A 20,572-nucleotide genomic window follows, 5' to 3' on the forward strand; every position below is an offset into this window, starting at 1 on the left:
GTCTTTCCAGGCAACAGGTAGAAATAACAGTGATGGTAATACCCAAGGAAACATGGATGGCTACAGGTTCCAAGGGTATGACAAAGACAGGGTGGGCACATGCTGATCAACCAAGATACCACCACTTCATGCACTTTTCCATCACACAGTATGTCATTTATGTACACACACAAAAAAACTGCCAAAAGGTGACTGTATCAACAGATTTCAGAAATGTTTACTGTAAGAAAAGATACACAGGATGGTAGGAAGCAATCAGTGCTTTTACATCATCCAGATTAGAATGTAAACTTTGACAATTTCATTACATATAGTTGGCCATTTTTATTTATGAGTAGGCAAATTGGTGGAGTGCCCTCCTGTTTACAACCATCTTTATTGTTTGTTGTCTTTATTCAAGGGAGGTCTGTCAACCTCCATGGATCCTGCCTTGGGTCAATTAGACAAGTCTTTGTTGTTGGAAGAGGATTCCTGCAACTGAGGATGTGAAGGAATGATCGTTTTGCATCTTGGGATGGGAGAAAAAGACTTACCTGATGGAATGCCCATACCCAGAACCAAAGGAAGTGGATCTTGGGCTTTGCTGGAATATATTTTATGGACAGAGATGGGTGTGACGTTGATTCATCAACTTTTTAACCACAGAGGCCAAAAGACTTTTCATTTGGTTTGAGAATGATTCTTTTGGAGGCACAGAGAGATCCATTTGCACTCCCACTGTAGTAGTGAAACAAAGTGAAGCAGCATATGTCCAAGATGAAGTGGTAGATATCAACTCTCAAGCCTCAGGGTAAGTAATGTTTTGAATTGTTTTCAAATGCTGCACCTCTTTTTCTTCCAACCATTTAGGGCAAGAACAAAAGTAGGATGGGTGAGAGCCATTACAATTGATGCAATGAGAATCTGTTTCACACTCACAGGCATCGTGGTCCTTGCCACTGCAATAAGCACATGTCAAGGAACCACAATATGATGTTTTCAAGTGACCAAACTGTTGAAACTGGAAATATCTGAGAGAGTTTGGAACATATAGTCATACCTCGCAATTAACATAACCTGCCTTCATGGTGGCAGGTAGATGTGGTGATGTAAATGTCAGAATGAGGGCACTGGTTGGCATCATAATTCTATCTTTGCGAGTGGAGATATGCCTCACTGCAGAAACTCCTTACGTGGAGAAACCAGCGAGAATCTCGGACTCGAGGATATTCTTCAAATCCCTCTCAACAGTAACTTCTTGTGATTAATTCAAAGTAGCATGAGGCATACCTTTATTAGGTATATTCCCAATCGCCTCTGAATGCAGAAGGAGTTCACCGTGTTGAGATGTGGATGTTTCCACCAATGTATCACCAGAGCAAAGCTTTCTGATTGACTCTGGTGAGCCAGCAAGTCCCTGTAGTCCCTTCTGAATTAAAAAGGGAGACATCTGCCCTAAAGGTTTGTCTGAAAGAGAATGTAGGATAAGAAAATAAGGTACAACAGGTGTTACAGATGTTGAAGATTGCTGCTCAGAATCTTGAAGACATGGTCATTTACCTATGGACTGTTTTTCACTATTTTATTTAAGTTTCTATTTGGAGGATACATAATAAAAAAGAATATATTGGTGTCCACTGACCCCACCTACCATGAAGCCCTATGAGGGGATGCACTACAATGCCAAACAAGAATGCAGCAGCAATGCCAGGGTTTGCATCAGATACAATGTCCACAACACCTGTTGAGAACATCCAACACCAGTACTTGGTTGACCCTTGCCCAAGTGGACCAGCCAATAGATCCAAGGGGGGCCACCCCAAGGCTGCCCGTATACAGGAATTCAAGGTCAAAGTGGTGTGTTAGGGTTGGACCCCTCAATTACCAGGATCATCTTCTCCCCTTCATGGGTCACCATGCACAGCAAACATGTGGGTGGATGTTTATATCCTAGAGGAAGTAAAGTGAAAGAACAGAACCGTTCCTGGGAAGTCCTGTCACCATGTACAGGAGTCCACACCAAGGGGCAATGGTTAGGCCACATTTGAAATATTTTATTCAGTCATGGAATTCTTACCTTAGGAAAGGCATTGAGTTGTTGGAAACGGTTCAGAGAAGGGTTACTAGAATGGTGTCTCGGATGGAGGGATTGTCATATGAGGAGGGGTTAAAATCTCTCTAATTGTTTTCTCTTCATTTCAGCTAAAGCAGTTTTATTTTTTAACAGGATAATTGGCCTTTGGAATGGATTGCCTTCTGATGTTGTGCAGGCAGTAAATTTAAGATGGTTTAAAAGAAAGATTGATATGCATATGAATGATAAATGTTGTCTGCAAGATGTTTCAAAATATATTTATTTACAAATTTAGTTTAGAGAATGAAATAGCTGAGATGAACCAATAGCTCCCATGTTGTCCCAAAATTTTATGTTAAAGTGTGATAAACCTCAAGCTCTCTTTCAAGTGATTGATTCCTAGATTAGTCAGGATTTGATTATCTCCAACGAAACCAGTTGAACACTTTTCAGTTTTACACTCAATCAGACATATTTCCAGTAGCTTACAATTCTCTTGACACAAAAAAGTCTATAGCTGAAATGTAAGGAAATACTATGCTTTTTCAATGGAGGTTTCTACCTTTCAGCTATGTTGAAAAAATGTTTTACTTCAGATACAAATAGGAAACCACAGCTTCAGTGATGTTAGACAAGCAAAAGTTGCAATGTGGTCTCATGAGCCTATTCTATGCTTGTGATAGTGTGAAAAATATGGAGAAAACATACAAGACACTCTTAATTCTTTATTTTGTACTGACAATGCAAAATGCTGGTGTAGAGAACATTCATGTGGCAGTAAATAAGGTCCTTTAATTCCTTTACAAAAGCAACTGATATCCAGGTAATGTCCTAACTTTGTTAATAATTGTTTCTACTGATGGGTAAGTGCTTTTCTTTAACTATCACATCACAGATATAACGTTACTTGCAAAACTTTTCTTTTTCTTCTGTAAATCTGTATATATAGTCAATGTTACTTCTCCAATATGGGGTCAATCTACTGGATTAACCCTGTGTACATCGAGTTAATAATGTCCATAATTAATAGTACAACCAGTAATTTGCCCTGACTACCATAAGTGCACAATCTTAATCTTATAAAGATAAATATGAATGTTGCATTTGCTACCATAATCCTCTTCCGTGATACACTTTAGCAAATGGACTACAATCAAATAAAACATCTTTTGACATTTTGTGATGTCTATTCTCTACCAAGTTCATGTTATTTTTGCACTGGAATGTGGATTAATCCAATATTAAGTTATAATCCCAATTAAGTAGTCAGTTAGTTTAATTCACTTAATTATCTGAATAATGATGTACAATACCTTGCTGATACTGTAGTTGTGAAGGAAACACAGTCATTGACAAAGGTTAGAGGTGTTGATCCTGTTACATCCTCCCACTGAGCTTTGGTAACTCCTCCTAATGTGGGGAAAATAAATGTAATGGTTCTTTATACTTATAAATTAGTATATCTCTTTGTGCAAATAATCAATAGATTATATATATATTTCAGCTAATTATTTATTTCCACTTCAGAAATAACAGTACATAAATGTAAGTTTTTAGGTGTTCTCCAAAACCATAAGAAACAAAAGCTATTAGGTGAAATCAAATACAAAAACTCTATCCAACCATTCTTGATGATGAAAAGTCCACTTAAAATAAAAATGTGTCTCAGAATGGCAGGTGTGGATATTAATACTTTTACTGACAAGGAAAAAAAATAATGTTTCAACTTTCCTAGGTCATCTTCAGGTTAAGAAAGATGATCTAGGAAGGTCAAAACATTGTTCTCTCCTTATCAATAAAAGTGTTAATACCCATACTAGCCATTCTGAGATACTATCCAACCATTCTTCAACTCCCAATTAATACATAATGTGCCACCTACTACAACAGTTATACAGTCCATCAAAAACTTAAAAATTCTATAAGACATCAATCTTAATTTCAATACACAAGCCAGGTGAACCCCAATTTTCATAAATAAAAAAAATATTTAATAAAATATTATTTGAAATGAAAATGAAATATGAAAAATATTTCCAAGTAAATGATGTAACAGTAATATAAACAATTTACTTGCTAAACTATTTCTCTTCTTTTGCATTTTTTGCATTATCAGTAGATTTTAGTGCCATTAAGAAACAAGTTTCTTGATTTGTTTCTTCTAATCCATTAAAAATGACACTGAAATGAAGCCATATTTAAAGTGTACTTATAATTACAAACAATGAAAACTTTTCAAAATGGAAGTAGTACTGGATAAAATAATGGTACTGAACAAATTACATTTTAATCAGTAAACATATATTTAATTCCTCATAAGTCATTCACCTAGGTCAATTGTAATTGTATATACTTCAGAGAGTTGATGGTAGATAACTCACATACCCTAGACAAATTTTAAGCATACATTATTATTTGATGTAAATAATAAAATACTAAATCATCTTACAGTGATCAAATATAATTAGAATTTTTATATCATTTAACCAATAACATATTTACACAAAATCTTGTTTATCAGAAGCTTATAACTGGGTGGCAAGTTCTGCAAAAACTAATGAAATATTAGTTATCCTTCAAAGTAAATACATTCTTACAAAATTAGTTTCAAACCATAATACACCATTGCATTTACACGATATAACCCTTCTTCAGCTTTATGTCACTGATATATTGTACTAAAAGTAAAACTGTGTGTATATAACTCTATATACTTACAGGTTTAAAAGAGAATATGTAATGTAGAGACCTAATGCAAATCCTTGATTGGCCATACTCTGCTGTGTACTACAGTTTCACCTATTCAAGGCTCATCAGCACAGTTTTGATCAGCAAACCAAAAAAATACAGTACACAGCAAAGGATACAGCTGTATATAAACACACACATATACATATACATTGCTGGCCAAAATTTTAAGGCCAATGAACATAAAGAAAAAATATGCATTTTGCATTGTTAGACTCAACCACTTATTTGAGTACAGCTTCAAAAGATGAAAATAAGAAAACAGAAAATAAAAATAAAAAACATTTTTAGCATTTAATAGAGAAAATTTTAACAATATGAAATTAGCCTAAATACTACCTAATCAAAAGTTTAAGACCATACTGAAATGAAGCATTAATCGGTAAACACGTAAAGAAATTTAGTTATTTGTATTCAACCATTAGCATTGTCAACATCTCCCACTGACATCTCCTGTGTTACATTGGGTAAAAACATGGCAAAGGCTAAAAAGTTGACAGAGTTTGAACTTGGCAGAATTGTTGAGCTGCAAAAGCAAGGTCTCTCTCAATGTGCCATCGCTGGTGAGATTGAGCATAATAAAACTGCTGTTGCAAATTTCTTAAAAGTCCCTGAGGGATATGGAATGAGAATTTCAAGTGGTCAGCCTATGAAACTTTCGCCAGTGTTGAGCAGGAGGATTCAATGGGTTGTCCAGCGAGACACCAACCGATTGTCAAACTAGATTAAAGCCCTTAAGAACACACAATGCAGCTCAAGAACAATAAGACAGCATCTATGAGAGAAGGGCTTTATAACCGTAAATGTCTTCAAAGGCCACGCCTTCTTCCACACCATGAAACAGCTCAGTTAAACTTTGCTGAGAAGCACCAAACATGGGACATAGAAAAGCAGATGAAGGTTTTGTTCTCTGAGGAGAAAAAATTTAACCTGGATGGTCCAGATAGCTTCCAACGTTACTGGCATGATAAGGATATCCCACTGGAGACATTTTCTATACAACACAGTGGAGGAGATTCCATCATGATCTGGGGTGCTTTCTCCTTCCACAGAACAATGGAACTTCAGATTATACAGTGGTGTCAAATAGCAACTGGCTACATTGACATGTTGGAGAGAGCATCCTTATTGACTGAAGGCCCTTGCTTGTGTGGAAATAATTGGATCTTTCAGCAGGACGACTCTGCAATCCACAATGCCTGCAGGACAAAGGACTTTTTCATGATGAATAACATGATTTTTTTAGACAATCCAGTGTGTTTGCTTGAACTGAACCCCATTGAAAATGTTTGGGGGTGGATGGCAAGGGAAGTCTATAGTAATGGACATCAATTCTAAACAGTGCATGATCTTTGAGAAGCCATCTTCACCACTTGGAATAACATTCCAGCCAGCCTTCTGCAAACACTTATTGGAAATAACTGCTAACATTCGATTTGGCATGGATGATATGACAACTGTGCAACTCACTACTGAGACCCCTTGTTGGGCATTTCCTACCCTGCTTAGGACTTCTTTTTGGTATGGTCTTAAACTTTTGACCAGCTAGTATTTAGGCTTATTTCATAGTGTTCACATTTGCCCTATTAAATGCTAAAAAGTTTATTTTTATGTTCCCTTTTCTTATTTTCATCTTTCGAAGCTCTACTCAAATAATTGGTTGAGTCTAACAAAGCAAAATGCACATTTTTTCTTTATGTTCATTGGCCTTAAGATTTTGACCAGCAGTGTATATCATCATTACACAGTTGGCCCATTGTATAATACCAAAAATGAACTAGGTGCAATTTTCTAACAATACTAACATACCTAAATTCATTTAGTTTAGTGTATGATGTTTTAAAAGAACTCAAAACCCTATAAGTAAACATAACATTATTGTGTAAATTAAAGTAGCATTGTCTTGAACAAAATAAAAATACTTTCTACTGTTATGTTGGAAATCAATTCTTTTCCAACTGAAATGAAATCCATTTGAGTCAAATACATTTATTTATAGGCACTTAGAGTACCAGTACCATCACCCTATGGAGTTTTAATATAGCTGCAATACCAAAGTTTGGAAAGCCATAATAATTTCTGATGTGTGTTATTAAATAAGTTAGTCAGTTTATTCGGTTTTGATTAAATCATTTAGTTCATAAACAATCTTTTGTATTAGAGGTGTTTGGTAGATATCATATATTGTGAAATAAATTTTACCCACTTAGGTTTAACCTCACACTTACTGAGGTTCCCTGCATTGTCATCAGATTCATTCATAACTCTACTTATCTTACCTCATACATGAGTAATCTAAGTAGGTCACTTAACTGTTTTAATTAATTAAAATACACAACACTGTTTTTACATTCTATAAAGTTTTCAGAACTGTTTCATATACAAAGCACAAGATCAGCCCCTAGCTTAATCTCTAAAAATATTACATATAACATACATCTTATATTTCTGTATGAAAATTTATATGTTTACTGAAAATTTATAAAAAAAACTGCAAACATGAAAAAAAATTACAATATAAATTTCAGAGGTCTCTTGAATAGAGAAAAACTAGCTTTATAAAATGAATAATAAATGACATCAATGACTTACGATATCTCAACAGAATTTAATTAATTATAATTCTAAAACATCACACAATGAAAAATCTAACAAATAGCATTTAATGAGATACTACCTTAAAAATAATAGAATAATAAAAAAAAATGCAGATATTAATAAATTTCTTAAAACATGAGCAGATCAGTCACTTCAAATCAATTCATAGTGTCCACTGAAATGGACAGATATAAAACAATTTAGATTCTCAATGTTAAAATAGTGATTTCTAAAAATGGGAGATAAAAGGGATTTTTGAAGGCTTATGGTTTCCCACATCTTTGAAACTTAATTCTTAAATAAAGATGCTGACACAAGACTTTAGAAGATGAAAACAGCACTTAGAAAATGTACAACTAAACTCACACCTTGTCATTCCCTTAGTTTCACATCTTAGTTCATTCTTGGCAACAATTAATTTTACGACTCAGAAAAAGAAAATAAACTGCTAAAACTTGTATCAAAGATAACTCAGGTAATAAATGTACAGAATTAACTATATGATAGATACACTTTTGCTTACAACAAATATATAAAATTAAATAAATATATTGCCTAAAAAAAGTACTCTTAGAAACTTTCATCTTACTTTACTGATGCATTCTAAACATGCAAATGTTTGTCTAATGAGTTGTAACAAATAAAATAAATGAAAAATGACACTTCATTAACTTATCCTAGTTCACACTGTAACTGTTGTTGTGTAAAATGATTTGCTAACATAAAGTGGCATTTCAATCACTACTACATGCATAATAAGGCCTTTGTAGCACTGGATAGGCAGTTATAGACTTGGTTATATATTCGTCTCCTATATTGATCTTGTGTCAGTGTAGATTCAAAGGTTCTAACTATAGAACCTATATACCAATAATTGCAAGTAGTAAAGCTATACTGATAAACAATTTTCAAATTTTAAAACACAAATTTCCTAGATGTAATTAACAGATAAATATTAGAGAGTTCTCACAGTGTTCAAATTTTAACTCTGTTCTTTAATTTGACCTATTACTTCAGTGAAAGTTGTAGCATGTATCTTTGGAAAAAACAAGATTCCTCATACATATGAAAGTTTTTGTAATTTTTTCAAATCAACTTAGTCAATTTATAGATTAATCCTTTAACTCAAAATCAACATTAGAAAATCATGTTTCTTGCAAGGTTCATTGCTGATATTCCACAGTCACAAATCTGTATTTGAAGCTTCTCCTCTTTTACAAACAATTTCCAAATTAAGAGCAAACCCAGTTCAATTCTAAAGTATCTTGCTATAATTACAGTTGTTGGATTACAAACAAGATGGAAGAAGAATGTTTAGAAAATATGGATAAATTTTGGTAAAGACACCATCAAATTTAAATATACAATAATTCCATTGGAAAATACTGTTTATGTCATTGTTCTCAATCATTATGAGATTTTTAAACTGAAAACAAAGAAAAGCTAAATGAAAAGAGTTAAGTAAATATAGTTTATTGGTTTAACAGTTTTAGTGACACTCCTTCTAAAACAAATTATTAGTTTTATTCAAACATATTACTGGATATGAACTAGAAGACTTAATTTCTTAACTTTTGTTTTAAATCTTTTAAGAAATGTAGTAGATTAATAATGAAAAAATACTAGTAATTAGAATCTTAATGTTTAGGATTCATTTCTATGATTACAAATTATTAGTTAAAAATATATTAATAATGCCACTCTGATTAAACTAAGTAAAAGCATATACAACAATATGTCTTATTCTACATTAACTTACATTCCAAATACAAATTCTAAGGAAACAATGATAAACTTTCCTTTTCAGGGATTATACAAAGGGTTGAGTATGCTATATTAATAGAATTTTCGGTATGTAAATAAGCAAATCACATGACAACCACATCTGAGATATAGCTGCAGTGGATTCTATCAAAACTACATCTATACATTGTTGTATTTTATAGGCAGTAGGATGCCTTTTTTTTTTTCTTGGAAGGGTACGTAACAGCCGTTTCCAACAAAAAATATTCATGCATAAAGATGTGTTTATATATGGGATTAACAATTTCTAAGAAGGGAATATTCCTTACTATTTAAGTACCAGGGTCTCACTGTGACCACTCCCCATTTGTTTTATTCTTATAATTAAAACACTTAATCTAATTGTATGAAACCTGATACACACGTTCTAGATAATTTCGACACTATGCTTGAAAAATTATATAGTGTGACACAGTATCTGCAATAAATTTTACTGTGACTTTTAAGAAATTTTATTCCTTTTGCCTAAGACTTTCTGGTTGTTGTTTTTTGTGCCTGAAATATTGAAAATGTATCCCAAAAGTGTTATTTTTCCAATGCTAGTACAACTTTCATATGTATGTTGGTCAAGTAACAGCATACTCATTTTATTGTTTGTTCATACGAGTTCAGATACACAATGAAAGTAATGAGTAGCAAATGTGAAATAAACAAAAAAGTTGGATTTTTGTAATATTACTTGTGAGAAAGCTCTATTTTATGTATCCAATAAGTTCTAATATATCTTCATTTTGCTTTACCTATTTTTTTGAGTTATATTACTGAGAAAATAGCATAAAATACTGATGAACACTAAATATAGAACTAAAATTTCTATTTCTATTCTTGGCTTACACTGATATATATGTGAACATTACACAATTATGTTTTTGGTGAAGCTCAATTTCACTCTAATAGTTTTCCTTTATTTACAATAAATAAGAGGTTTCTTTACTTCTAATTGTTGCTTTAGTAACATTAACTTTACTAATCACATAAATAAAACTTTTTGTGCCATCTAAATAGTTTGTTGTCACAGATATCCTCGTTCACTGTACTATTAACCATAAGTATCCTTACCTGATCTCTTCTCAGACGATATTCCTGTAGCTTTCAAAACAGACATACTATAACACAAAAATTATCACGAGGATCAAAAGAAACAACACAAAATTCCTAGGTTTGTGTCTTGTTCCTTCATTTTGAAACTCTGTATTTAAATCCTGATTCTCCTCCGAGAGACATTCAACTAGTAATTTTCTTAGAAATGATAAACTACCTCCTAATCCCACTTCATTTACTTTATTAAATTTATATTAACATAAATCTTTCTTAGGCCTCATTTGAAGGAATAAAAGCATCTCCTTCACTTGTAGAATAGTCTTGTGTTTTTATTTACAGATTACTTTGAAAATAGTGGGGGTTGGGACCACATAATATTAATTTACAACAGTCTATCCACAAATTCACCTTCAATTTGTGTTTAGACCTTTTTTGAGAATTTAGAATATTTTTGAGGTTTAAAGATCATATCCATTTTCCTCAACAGTCACATGTTACTTAGTTGTGAATTCTGCTGCCAATCACGTGGGGACGCTTAGTCAGGTCAACTATTACAGACTAGAAGATCTTTTAAGGAAACATATTTGATGTGCATTTGCTTAATGCAAATTACATGTAATAAAAATTACATGGTAAAGCTGAAAATGAGGCTATGTTATGAGTAAAGAAGAGGCTTCTTTCAAATGAAGCCTAGATTAAACAATCCGCAAATAGCTACCGATCTTTTATCACAACTTAGGTAACTGAACAGCTAATTCAAACTTTAACATTCATCTGTGTAATTAATCATATTTCCTGTCAATTACTGATAGCCATTAGGTCCATCTGTTCTCCAGGATAAGATTTATTAATTACTGTCTAAGTTACCTAACCTGATTATAAAGGAAAAAATGATAAAAGGCTGATGACAAACAACTGTAGAAATGAAATTGCAGAGAGAAAAGGAAAGTCAGTTGAGAAACAAAATATGAATGAAGTTTATTTCCAAGGTACAAGAGTGTCTGAGCAAATATAAACAAATACTTTGCAATGAGGAAGAAAATTGAAAAAACTGTAATTGCATTATTTATAGGCAATAATACGTTAGAACTGCACAGATATTGAATTAAACTTTTTTTCTTTAAAAATTACATTAAATCAAGTTTGCAAAGTTGTAAAAATATCAATTAGAAAATATTTTTGTGTAAAATACATATTCAAATAGAATTCGAACTACTAGTTTTACTTAAAATTTCAAAATTTTATATGCAGGAGTACACTCAACATCACAAAACCCATTTGTTGATCACAACAGGATTAATACCACTGATAAACAAAGGAATTTTGATCACTTTAGGCCACCAGAACAATCTAAAAAGAAACTTTTAACAAGTGTCATATCATAGCTATAATAAGCAGAATACAGTATCTTATAACAAGTGAAAACTCATAAACATAATGACTACTGACAACAGTATACATCATGAAGACAGATACCTGTCTGGAAAAGCAACTACAGTCTAGTGTAAGTAAGTTTGTTCCATAACATATCAAATGAACAATCAAAACAATTGCATGCTTCAAGAAACTGGAGAATGAGCATTCATGCTCATAAAGACAAAGACACAGTAGTCAGATCACCAGATACAACATCTACAGATTTCTGTGTGACTGAATTATTCAAACAGGTGCTAGGACACCATCCTACGAAAGAGTAACATGCTTGAAAATAAAAGCCTCGAGTATTTTGTAGTGATTTGGTGTGTTTTATTTTAAATTTGTGCAAAGAAACACAAGAACTATCTGCTCTAGCCATTTCTAATTTAGCAGTGATAAACTAGATAGAAGACAGCTAGACAAAACCACTCAATGCCAACTTTTATGCTACTCTTTTACCAAAAAACAGTAGGATTGATCATTACATTATAATACATCCAATGGCTAAAGGAGTGACCATGTTCAGTGACAGGAATTCAAACCCATGACATTCAGATTGCAAGTCAAGTGCCTTAACCATCAGGTCATCCTCCTGCAACTGAAACTACAGTGCAAGGCTATTTTCAAAATGATTAGTTATCAGACAGAGCATGGTCAAACATGGCATTATGAGCTAGAATGACATTTTAAGGTTCAAACTCATTTAATATAATGTACTTCATAGTAAACCTCATTATATGTATTTTTACCATATCTTCACAAAACAAATCTTCAGCTGTTATCATTAGAGGTCCAAAATAAATTTTTGATGCTCCCCTAAAACCTACCAGAATGAATGTTTCTACAAAATAAAAGTATATAAATAATTAGTCAATTTTTATTTGTGCTTCTGAATTTATAAATTAGAAAATTTAGGATAATTATTACAGTGTGAATATATTCTAAATATTTGTTAAAAGTTTGATTCTAAGTAATAATGAATAACAGTGCTACTAGTTGTTAGTATTTGAAACATTTTTTTTCATCTCTAAAAAACCTAAATATTAAATCAATTACTAGGATTAATTAACTTACAAGATGATTTCTGAACTCAAAAAAATTAGCAAGATCAATTTTCCTTGCACCTTTCTTAAATTTTGTGCAAAAGATATAAAAAAATCTGTAAATAATACTCTGTGTTATAAAATATAAACAAAGTTAAACACCTTTAAAATACGAACATTTTCTAGAAGTTCTGGTGAACTAAGAATACTCCTGCAGTGTGATCAAAGCATAAAGAAGTAAAATGCAAAATATGAAGGCTTTTAATGTGCAGTATGCTGTACCTAAATCAAATATATGCTCATTCACAAATGAGAGCAATTATGGACTTTTTCAATTGACCAGCTCCACTGGTCTTGTTCAGTCCAAATGTTCCAAATAAAAATTTAAAAGCATTAATTCCATGGACAAATAATTCTTTAATCTTATTCATAATTGTTATAATTAAAACATAGTTGCTGTTGTTCATAAAGCATTTATAACATAAGTATCATTTACATAGCCGTAAGTTAAAAACTGGAAATTAGTATATGCTATGTTAAGTTAAATATGGTGAAACATAACCCCTTAAACTATAGCAAGGCTGGTACTCTACATCTAACTATCTTAACATCTGTTCCCAGTATGAAATGTGTATATCAGTATTTCATCTATCACTGTCTTTTATGAGTTATAAGTAAAAATTATAAGCTTTGATGCTGTTTTTCTACACCATATACAATTAAACAGTATTCTACTTGGTTGCTGGTGTCCTTGTGTTTAATTAAGCAAAGTTTAAAAAAAAAAAATCATAACTGGGTTAAATAGCTGATTCTTAACTTACTTTTGCTAGATTCAGCCCCAAATAATTATTATATTAGACAAATATAATTATTTTGTTACTTACAATGATTCCATATTTTGTAACTTAGTTGGTATGGCATAATAACTGCATGTGTAACATTCTGGATTTAAAATTTTCTCTGTATTTCACATAAACCTCTTTCCCTCTGTGCAAATTAAAAGTTGAATATAAGAGGTACAACTTGAACAATAACACACATTCAGCACGGAAACATACTATTTGAAATCAAGGAAAATCAAAAGTTTACAGAATTACTTGTAGTCAAAATAAAAACTGAACAATAAATTTTCAAGAAACTTTTCTCCAATTCACATAACATTCATTAACAACATGTGAAGAGAAAATGATTTCTTGTAAGAATAAATCTGTATGAATTATATTCTTTAAAATAAATAATTGAAAAACAGAATTTTTCAATTTATTATCTGCATGCTTCACATGAATAAAAATAAGAGCTGTGCATACTACCCACGGTATACATTTAATCAGCATATGCAGCTTCTTTGTACTTCTAAGAGAATGGGTGTGTGTGTGTGTGTTTTCTTATAGCAAATAATTGGGCAATCTGCTGAGCCCACCGAGGGGAATCAAACCCCTGATCTTAGCATTGTAAATCCATAGGCATACCGCTGTACTAGTGGGGGAGGGGGCTCTAAGAGATTGGAAAAAAAACATTTGTCAAATACCACTTAGAACAATACAGTGAACAAAACTGCCATTTCAGTGATGACGAAACCCACTTGTTGAGAATTTATATGCAAAAACGGCTCGTTTGGGCTGAGAAAACACTTTACATAGAAGAGCGAACAACCCCTTTCAAACACGTGGTCAGCTTCCGGTCAGTTACCTCTTTCTTTGTGAACCTGACGATGACCGAAGAAGGTCGAAACGTTGTTCGCTCTTCTATGTAAAGTGTTTTCTCAGCCCAAACGAGCCGTTTTTGCATATAAAAAACTGCCATTTATTTAATTCAACCTCAATTAAGTCTTATGTTAAAAAAATACTACAATTATTTTATGCTAAATAAACTATTCCATATTTTGGAATCTTATAGTCATGGAACAATAACTGCATGTGCAGTATTACTTCTAAAGAATAGAAAATTACAGGTAAGTTCATGAATTCTCTGCATTGTGTCAAAGATAATATAATTTTAGAATCACAGTTTTCTTAACAGCATGAGAACAACCCAACAAAGACTTTATACTTCAAAAGGTAAATCTGCCTATGTTAATTTTCACATGAAAACAAACATGTAGGAATTAGGAATTTAACTATATTACTTTTTTTTAATACTCAGAAGTGTATAAAAACATTCTAGTTTTTATAAAAGTACTTGCAGCTTGACATTTTTAGTCTGAAATAATTATTAAAGCCAGTAACTCATCACTATTGTATAAACATAATGCCATTTTCTTACTGAAAGTTTTTACTTTCCCAACACCACAGATCTAATGTTTATATCCTCATTATATAAAAAGTTGTGGTTATTTATGCCAACATTCATTTATTTATACCTGTGATGCATCCACTGTTTCAATGACCAATTAGAAGCAACAAAAATAAAGTTACATTGACTCCATGTATATATAAATATTACTAAGCTTTTTTCCTGGTAAAAACTGATTTATTTTACTATTAATACACAATGTATTTTGTTTACAATTCTTCAATTTTAAAGAATGATTAAATTAGACAGATACTCAAATTCTCAATTTACCAAATCTTGTAATATTATCCACACTTCTAGTTTAAGCAATATTAAAAATTCACATTACCTAAATCTTTTGATAAAAAATTAGTATCAATTACAAATATTTGTATTTTCTTCCTCAAAGTAATAAACGAAATGATAATAAAAGTTTCCTATTAAGATAAATCCAACAAGTACATGATGTAAAGTTACTTTTGATATATTACACAAAAGAAAATATTAATCTTAAAAGAAACAAAAGGAATTAATAAAAAAAACATCTGGAATTGAAAAATGGGGTCATCTGGATTTTAAATGAGTGAAGGTACTCAAAATTCAGCAAAGAACTTATCAAACAACGAAGTTTAACTTTTAAAGAAAATTTTGTCAATTTAGATATGGAATTTTATAGACCCAAACTATTTGAATTTAAGTATAAACAATTATCAGATCATAAAAACACAATAAAGTTTTTAATAACTTATTTCATGGACAAATAATACTTTTAAGAGGAAAGAAAATAAGCACTGAAATAAATTCTGTAATTTTATTTCCAAATAATTATTCCTTTTTCTTCTTTCTTTTTCATGTACCTTCAGAAATTAACCACTTTCTTATTTTTTTAGAAGTAATATGAATGGAGATACTTCTAATTCAGTAATTTTGCAATTGGAGTTTTTCCATCAATTCCAATCATTTAGAGTTCTATCTATAGAAACCAGTGTATGATTTATAAGCAAATTCTTGGGTGAAATACACATGTTTAAATAAAAGTGATAGGAATATCATTGGATTACTCATTAATAAATCATTATTAAAACAATATATATATATATATATATAAAACACAAATTAAAAGAGAAACCCATTCAGAATCATTCTTCTTTCTTTACAATTTTTTTACAAAAAAACAGTATTTTAAATATTTAATACAAATAATGAAAGGAAGGAAGAAATAGCACATAAAAAAGCTATCACAAGACATCAAAATGAAACACTGAAAAAAGGAAAAAAGTTTAAAATAATAAAGTGAAATAACTGTTATTTTCATACATTGAATGCCTAATAAAAATTATCTTCACCTGCTGAAATGTATTAAAAACTTGCACATTTCTACTTTAATTTCAATATATTATTGTAACATCACTCTGGATTATTAATAACAATATCTTAAACTTTCAAGAAACTTTTAGAAAAATAATAGTTGGGAGAAAAAAGTAAAAATAATAATTTTGGTAAAAATTAAAATTTAAAAAAGGAAATAACATTTCATATTATATGTTTTAAGCTTTTTCGTGAAAGTATTTGTGAATGTAGTGTTTAACATAAATGTACACATTGTTTGATTGGCTAGTATGGCTAAAAATAAACAAATGCAGGCATGCTCACAAAAACATGAAATAGGAACTATTTGTTAGTATAAAATATAGACTTAAATATATATATAATTCATAGTTGATTAATAATAGAAGAAATTTCTGTGAGAAATCAATTACATTTTGTGTGATAACAAAACTTACTATGCAAGTTTTTAAAATGAAGTATAAATTATTTCCTCATATCAGTAGGGCATATGTATGCTCTGCTTTCCTTCCATAATCAAATTCTGTAGTTGCAGCTATGATAGGAACCACAAGATGCGTGGAAATGTATTGCAGAGATATGACGTCACTACATGAAATTCATTTTAATTTAAAAATATAAAACTAAAAACAGCAAACTTACTTCTGAAATACAAAAAGCCAAAACACCCACAATGAGATGAAAGATGGAACTGGAGAGATTCATATGGACCATTGGTGACAAAAATTTTAGTTCTTAGGCCAAAAGGTTACAACCATGACTAAGATAGTTGAAAACATGATGAAGTAATTTTGAAGATAATTCAGAAAAAAGAATAGATTCAATGAACTGGATTCATAAGTAAATGAGTTAAGTGGACACATCTCATAAGAGACTGGAATGAATGAGAAGATTTAGAAAATGCATTTTTCTCAGCAGGGTTCCTCCTCACCTTCATCACCCATTAAATAACATATAAAAGGGAGACAAACAGTATGCATTTACCTGTGGAACTATCACATTCTCAGGTATGATTACAGGTATTCAGGATCAGATCACAATGTGTTGTTCTGTAGCTGAAGTGGAACACTCTCAGATGAGTAAACCAGTAATAACTAATAACTAAACACCCTGTTTAGTTGAAACTAGCCAAGTTTAATGGCACTGAGCAACAACAGAGAAAAGGTAGGCAGACCAGATGATGGGCTTGACAACTGTAGGACACTGAAGTGAGAACAACAAATGAGTCAAGAAGATAAAAATAAAATAGTAAGGTGTTCTCAATGCAGATTAGAGTTATGAAGTATTATATAGAGAATTGTTGTCTTGTTTCCAATGTTCTGCAAAAATGTACATACAGAGATGAGAAGGGTATCTGCCAAGGTATCATTAACCACCAGATTGCATCCTCTGTGCACTTCCAGAGAGTACAAATGTAGAAAGTATAAGCTGTTTAGGACATTTGCAGAGGTACCTGAATATGTGAGAGTCCAGACTGGATGAATCTATTAAAACACAGAATCTCATTTCCAATGAGAGTCAATGTTTTATTGTGTATTTCTTCACTACATAACTTCAAATACCCTTTTAATTGATAAAAACAGTGTTTGCAGTTTATTTACACTTTTGTTATAATGCACAACATAAGTGTGAATCTAATTGGAAACAAAGAATAACCCCTCAAATCAGGAATCCACCTGGCTTGAAGAATCACAAAAAAGCAAACATTCGGACATGCAAAATACCCTCTAAGGGGTATTACAACTAGGACACCAAAGGTACCATCAAATGGCACAATTAGTGAGATACAAACATGAACTTCACTTTTAAGGTGTATGTGAACATCCCAATATACAAGACAAATCAACTACACAATCCAATTTGCTAAAGCAGTCAGAAATCTTAAAAGCGTGATTAATTGTAAAGTATAAACAAACCTTTCCAAGACTTTTTGGAAAATTCAGTATGTGCAAAATTATAACAAATAGCCTGATAGTACATTAAAAGCATTCTTCTAAAACAGAATCATGATCAGTACAGACAGACAACACATCAAGTGAAAAACAGTGGTCACCTTCTCTTGAAGCACAAGTTTTACGTATGAAACGGCATAATAATGATACCATTATAACACTATGAGAAAATAAGGCATGAGATGCATCACCGGGGGCATAGGTATCATATTTCTGTCTTATACCAGTAAAAAAGAAAATAAATATTGAGAAAAGGATTACAAAGAAACCAAAATTAAAGGGTTAAAAAGAAGCCAAGAAACTTAATAAAAAAAAACTCAAGTCCCTTTTAGGTTATTATTTAAAAACTCAGGATCACTGAAGATGAAATACACAAAAGAACTCTTTGAAAAACTCGTAAACTTATGAATCCCTGTTTTGTGCATGTCACAAGATGTTACTTAGTTACTTTCAAAATTTAATTAAGCAATCTTATAATCAATATATTGCTAGTGACATTTACATTAATATTTACAGTATAGTTCAAAGTTTTATATTATCTAACAAGAAATTTATTTCAAAAGAAATCTTAAAGAAAATTCTTAAACTTCAGTTTAAGTTGTCATTTATGCACAAGTTCACAGATTCTTAACTTCTCATCTCTGTAACTTGAATACTTCTTCACGTACACTATACTGCAACGTATAGATAGAAACTAAGTTAATTGCTCTGTATACCACATTCTTCTTTAATGCTCTTTAGGTCATGTTCAAAGAAATGAGAAATCAATTTCTTCGAGCTCTTGACAGATGCCATGCCTACTTTCTACACACACAGTTTGATTTTTCAGCCAATCATACTTAGTTCAACTAGATGTTTATAACCAATAGAGAGAATATATTTTAAAATGCAGTTTCTCAAAAGATATTTTAAAACTGGCAAGAAGTATTCCATACAGAACCAATAAAGGTCTCCCTGTTATTGTTGCTGTATTTGTACTCACTGGCATTTTAGCATTGTTTCTCACTTAGCAATATGTTAATTAAATACACAGTTAAATTTAAGAAGCATACTTGACAGATTTAATAATTATTTCTGTACAACTCAACACTTTCTCAGTTCACAAGAGTTGGTGTAATCCACATACAGCACCACATTCTGTTGATGTTTAGTTAAAGTTCATTTGCCCATGACACCGTAACATTGGAAGAGGATGCCCAATGATGTGTATCACAATAAATAATAATAATGCTAAAGGAAAGGAAAATAAAACTTTAAAAATAACCTATAAGTGAAAATGTAAAGACATGCAATTAAGAATATAACCAAATGAAAATCTTTAAAAAAAACTTTTGACACACATTTTAGAGGTCCTAGGGCTTAAGCAAGTGACATTTGAAAAAAAAAACATTTAGTTCAAAAAAGTATTTTTATATTCATATGTTTTGCTGGATACACAAACTACTAAATAGGTATACCTCTGTAAACTTAGAGATAATGGAGACAAAAAAGAAACTGTTGCCTGCTTCTGTTGCATCTGAAAGTCCAGATGAGGCTGCTCTCTCATTAACTGCAGAAGAAGCTGATAAACTGTGCATATGAAACAAATGCATAAAGAAAAAATAATATTTTTTTTGTGGAGTTGAAGGTGAAGAAAATATATCATATCTAATCTATTATAATATTTTTGTAAAATATCCTTATGGCATTGATAAACAGCCAGTTTGAAAGAACAGGATCACATTCAAGCAACCAAGTACAAGGAATCAAACATCACTGTGAAAAATTGGCATGTAAGTTTGGTTTAGCAGGTAATTTAACAATGGTAATTGGACTGGTTCCTCATAAGAAAGTTGACATAATAAAGGAAACCATGGTTGAGTAAGTCAAAGTGAAAAAATAAGAAAACTCGGTATTTTGAGTAATTGATCTTGACAAGAATCCAAGAAAAAAGGCAGAATGAAAAATAAGTATAATAGAAAGAGAATCAGGGCATCCACTGCCAGAAAATTTGAATTTGTAAATAGAGATCAATAGAGTGGAAGAAAATAGTTGATCAATGTAACACAGATCATCAGATGACCCAGTCACCTAACAGTCTATTAAAAATCTAAAAGATGAAGGATCTAAATGTGGGAAGTAGGTGATCAATTCAAGAAAGAAAGTCAGCCAAAATGTTCATCACACTGGGAATGTGACAGGCTCAAAGATGAAGATGTTGAGAATGAAGAAAGTGCAACACCACAGATGCTGCAAGAATGAGTACTACCCAGAATGTTAGTAAACCATGACAGCAAAGTTGCCTATGTGAACTTAAACAG

At 31.5% G+C, this 20,572-nt stretch overlaps 1 protein-coding gene across 19 annotated transcripts in view; it reads right to left on the reverse strand.

Moving 5' to 3' along the window:
* The window catches only part of LOC143252947 (uncharacterized), a 229,411-nt gene that overhangs the window by 123,874 nt on the left and 84,965 nt on the right, over positions 1-20,572 (reverse strand). For all 19 annotated transcript variants that reach the window (XM_076505869.1, XM_076505868.1, XM_076505867.1 and 16 more), the window contains one exon: positions 3,367-3,463. In XM_076505869.1, the coding sequence (XP_076361984.1) occupies positions 3,367-3,463 (97 nt within the window). The remainder of the gene's footprint in view (positions 1-3,366; positions 3,464-20,572) is intronic.

Source organism: Tachypleus tridentatus, chromosome 6 (assembly GCF_004210375.1).
Source record: "Tachypleus tridentatus isolate NWPU-2018 chromosome 6, ASM421037v1, whole genome shotgun sequence".
Classification (NCBI taxonomy): Eukaryota; Metazoa; Arthropoda; class Merostomata; order Xiphosura; family Limulidae; genus Tachypleus; species Tachypleus tridentatus.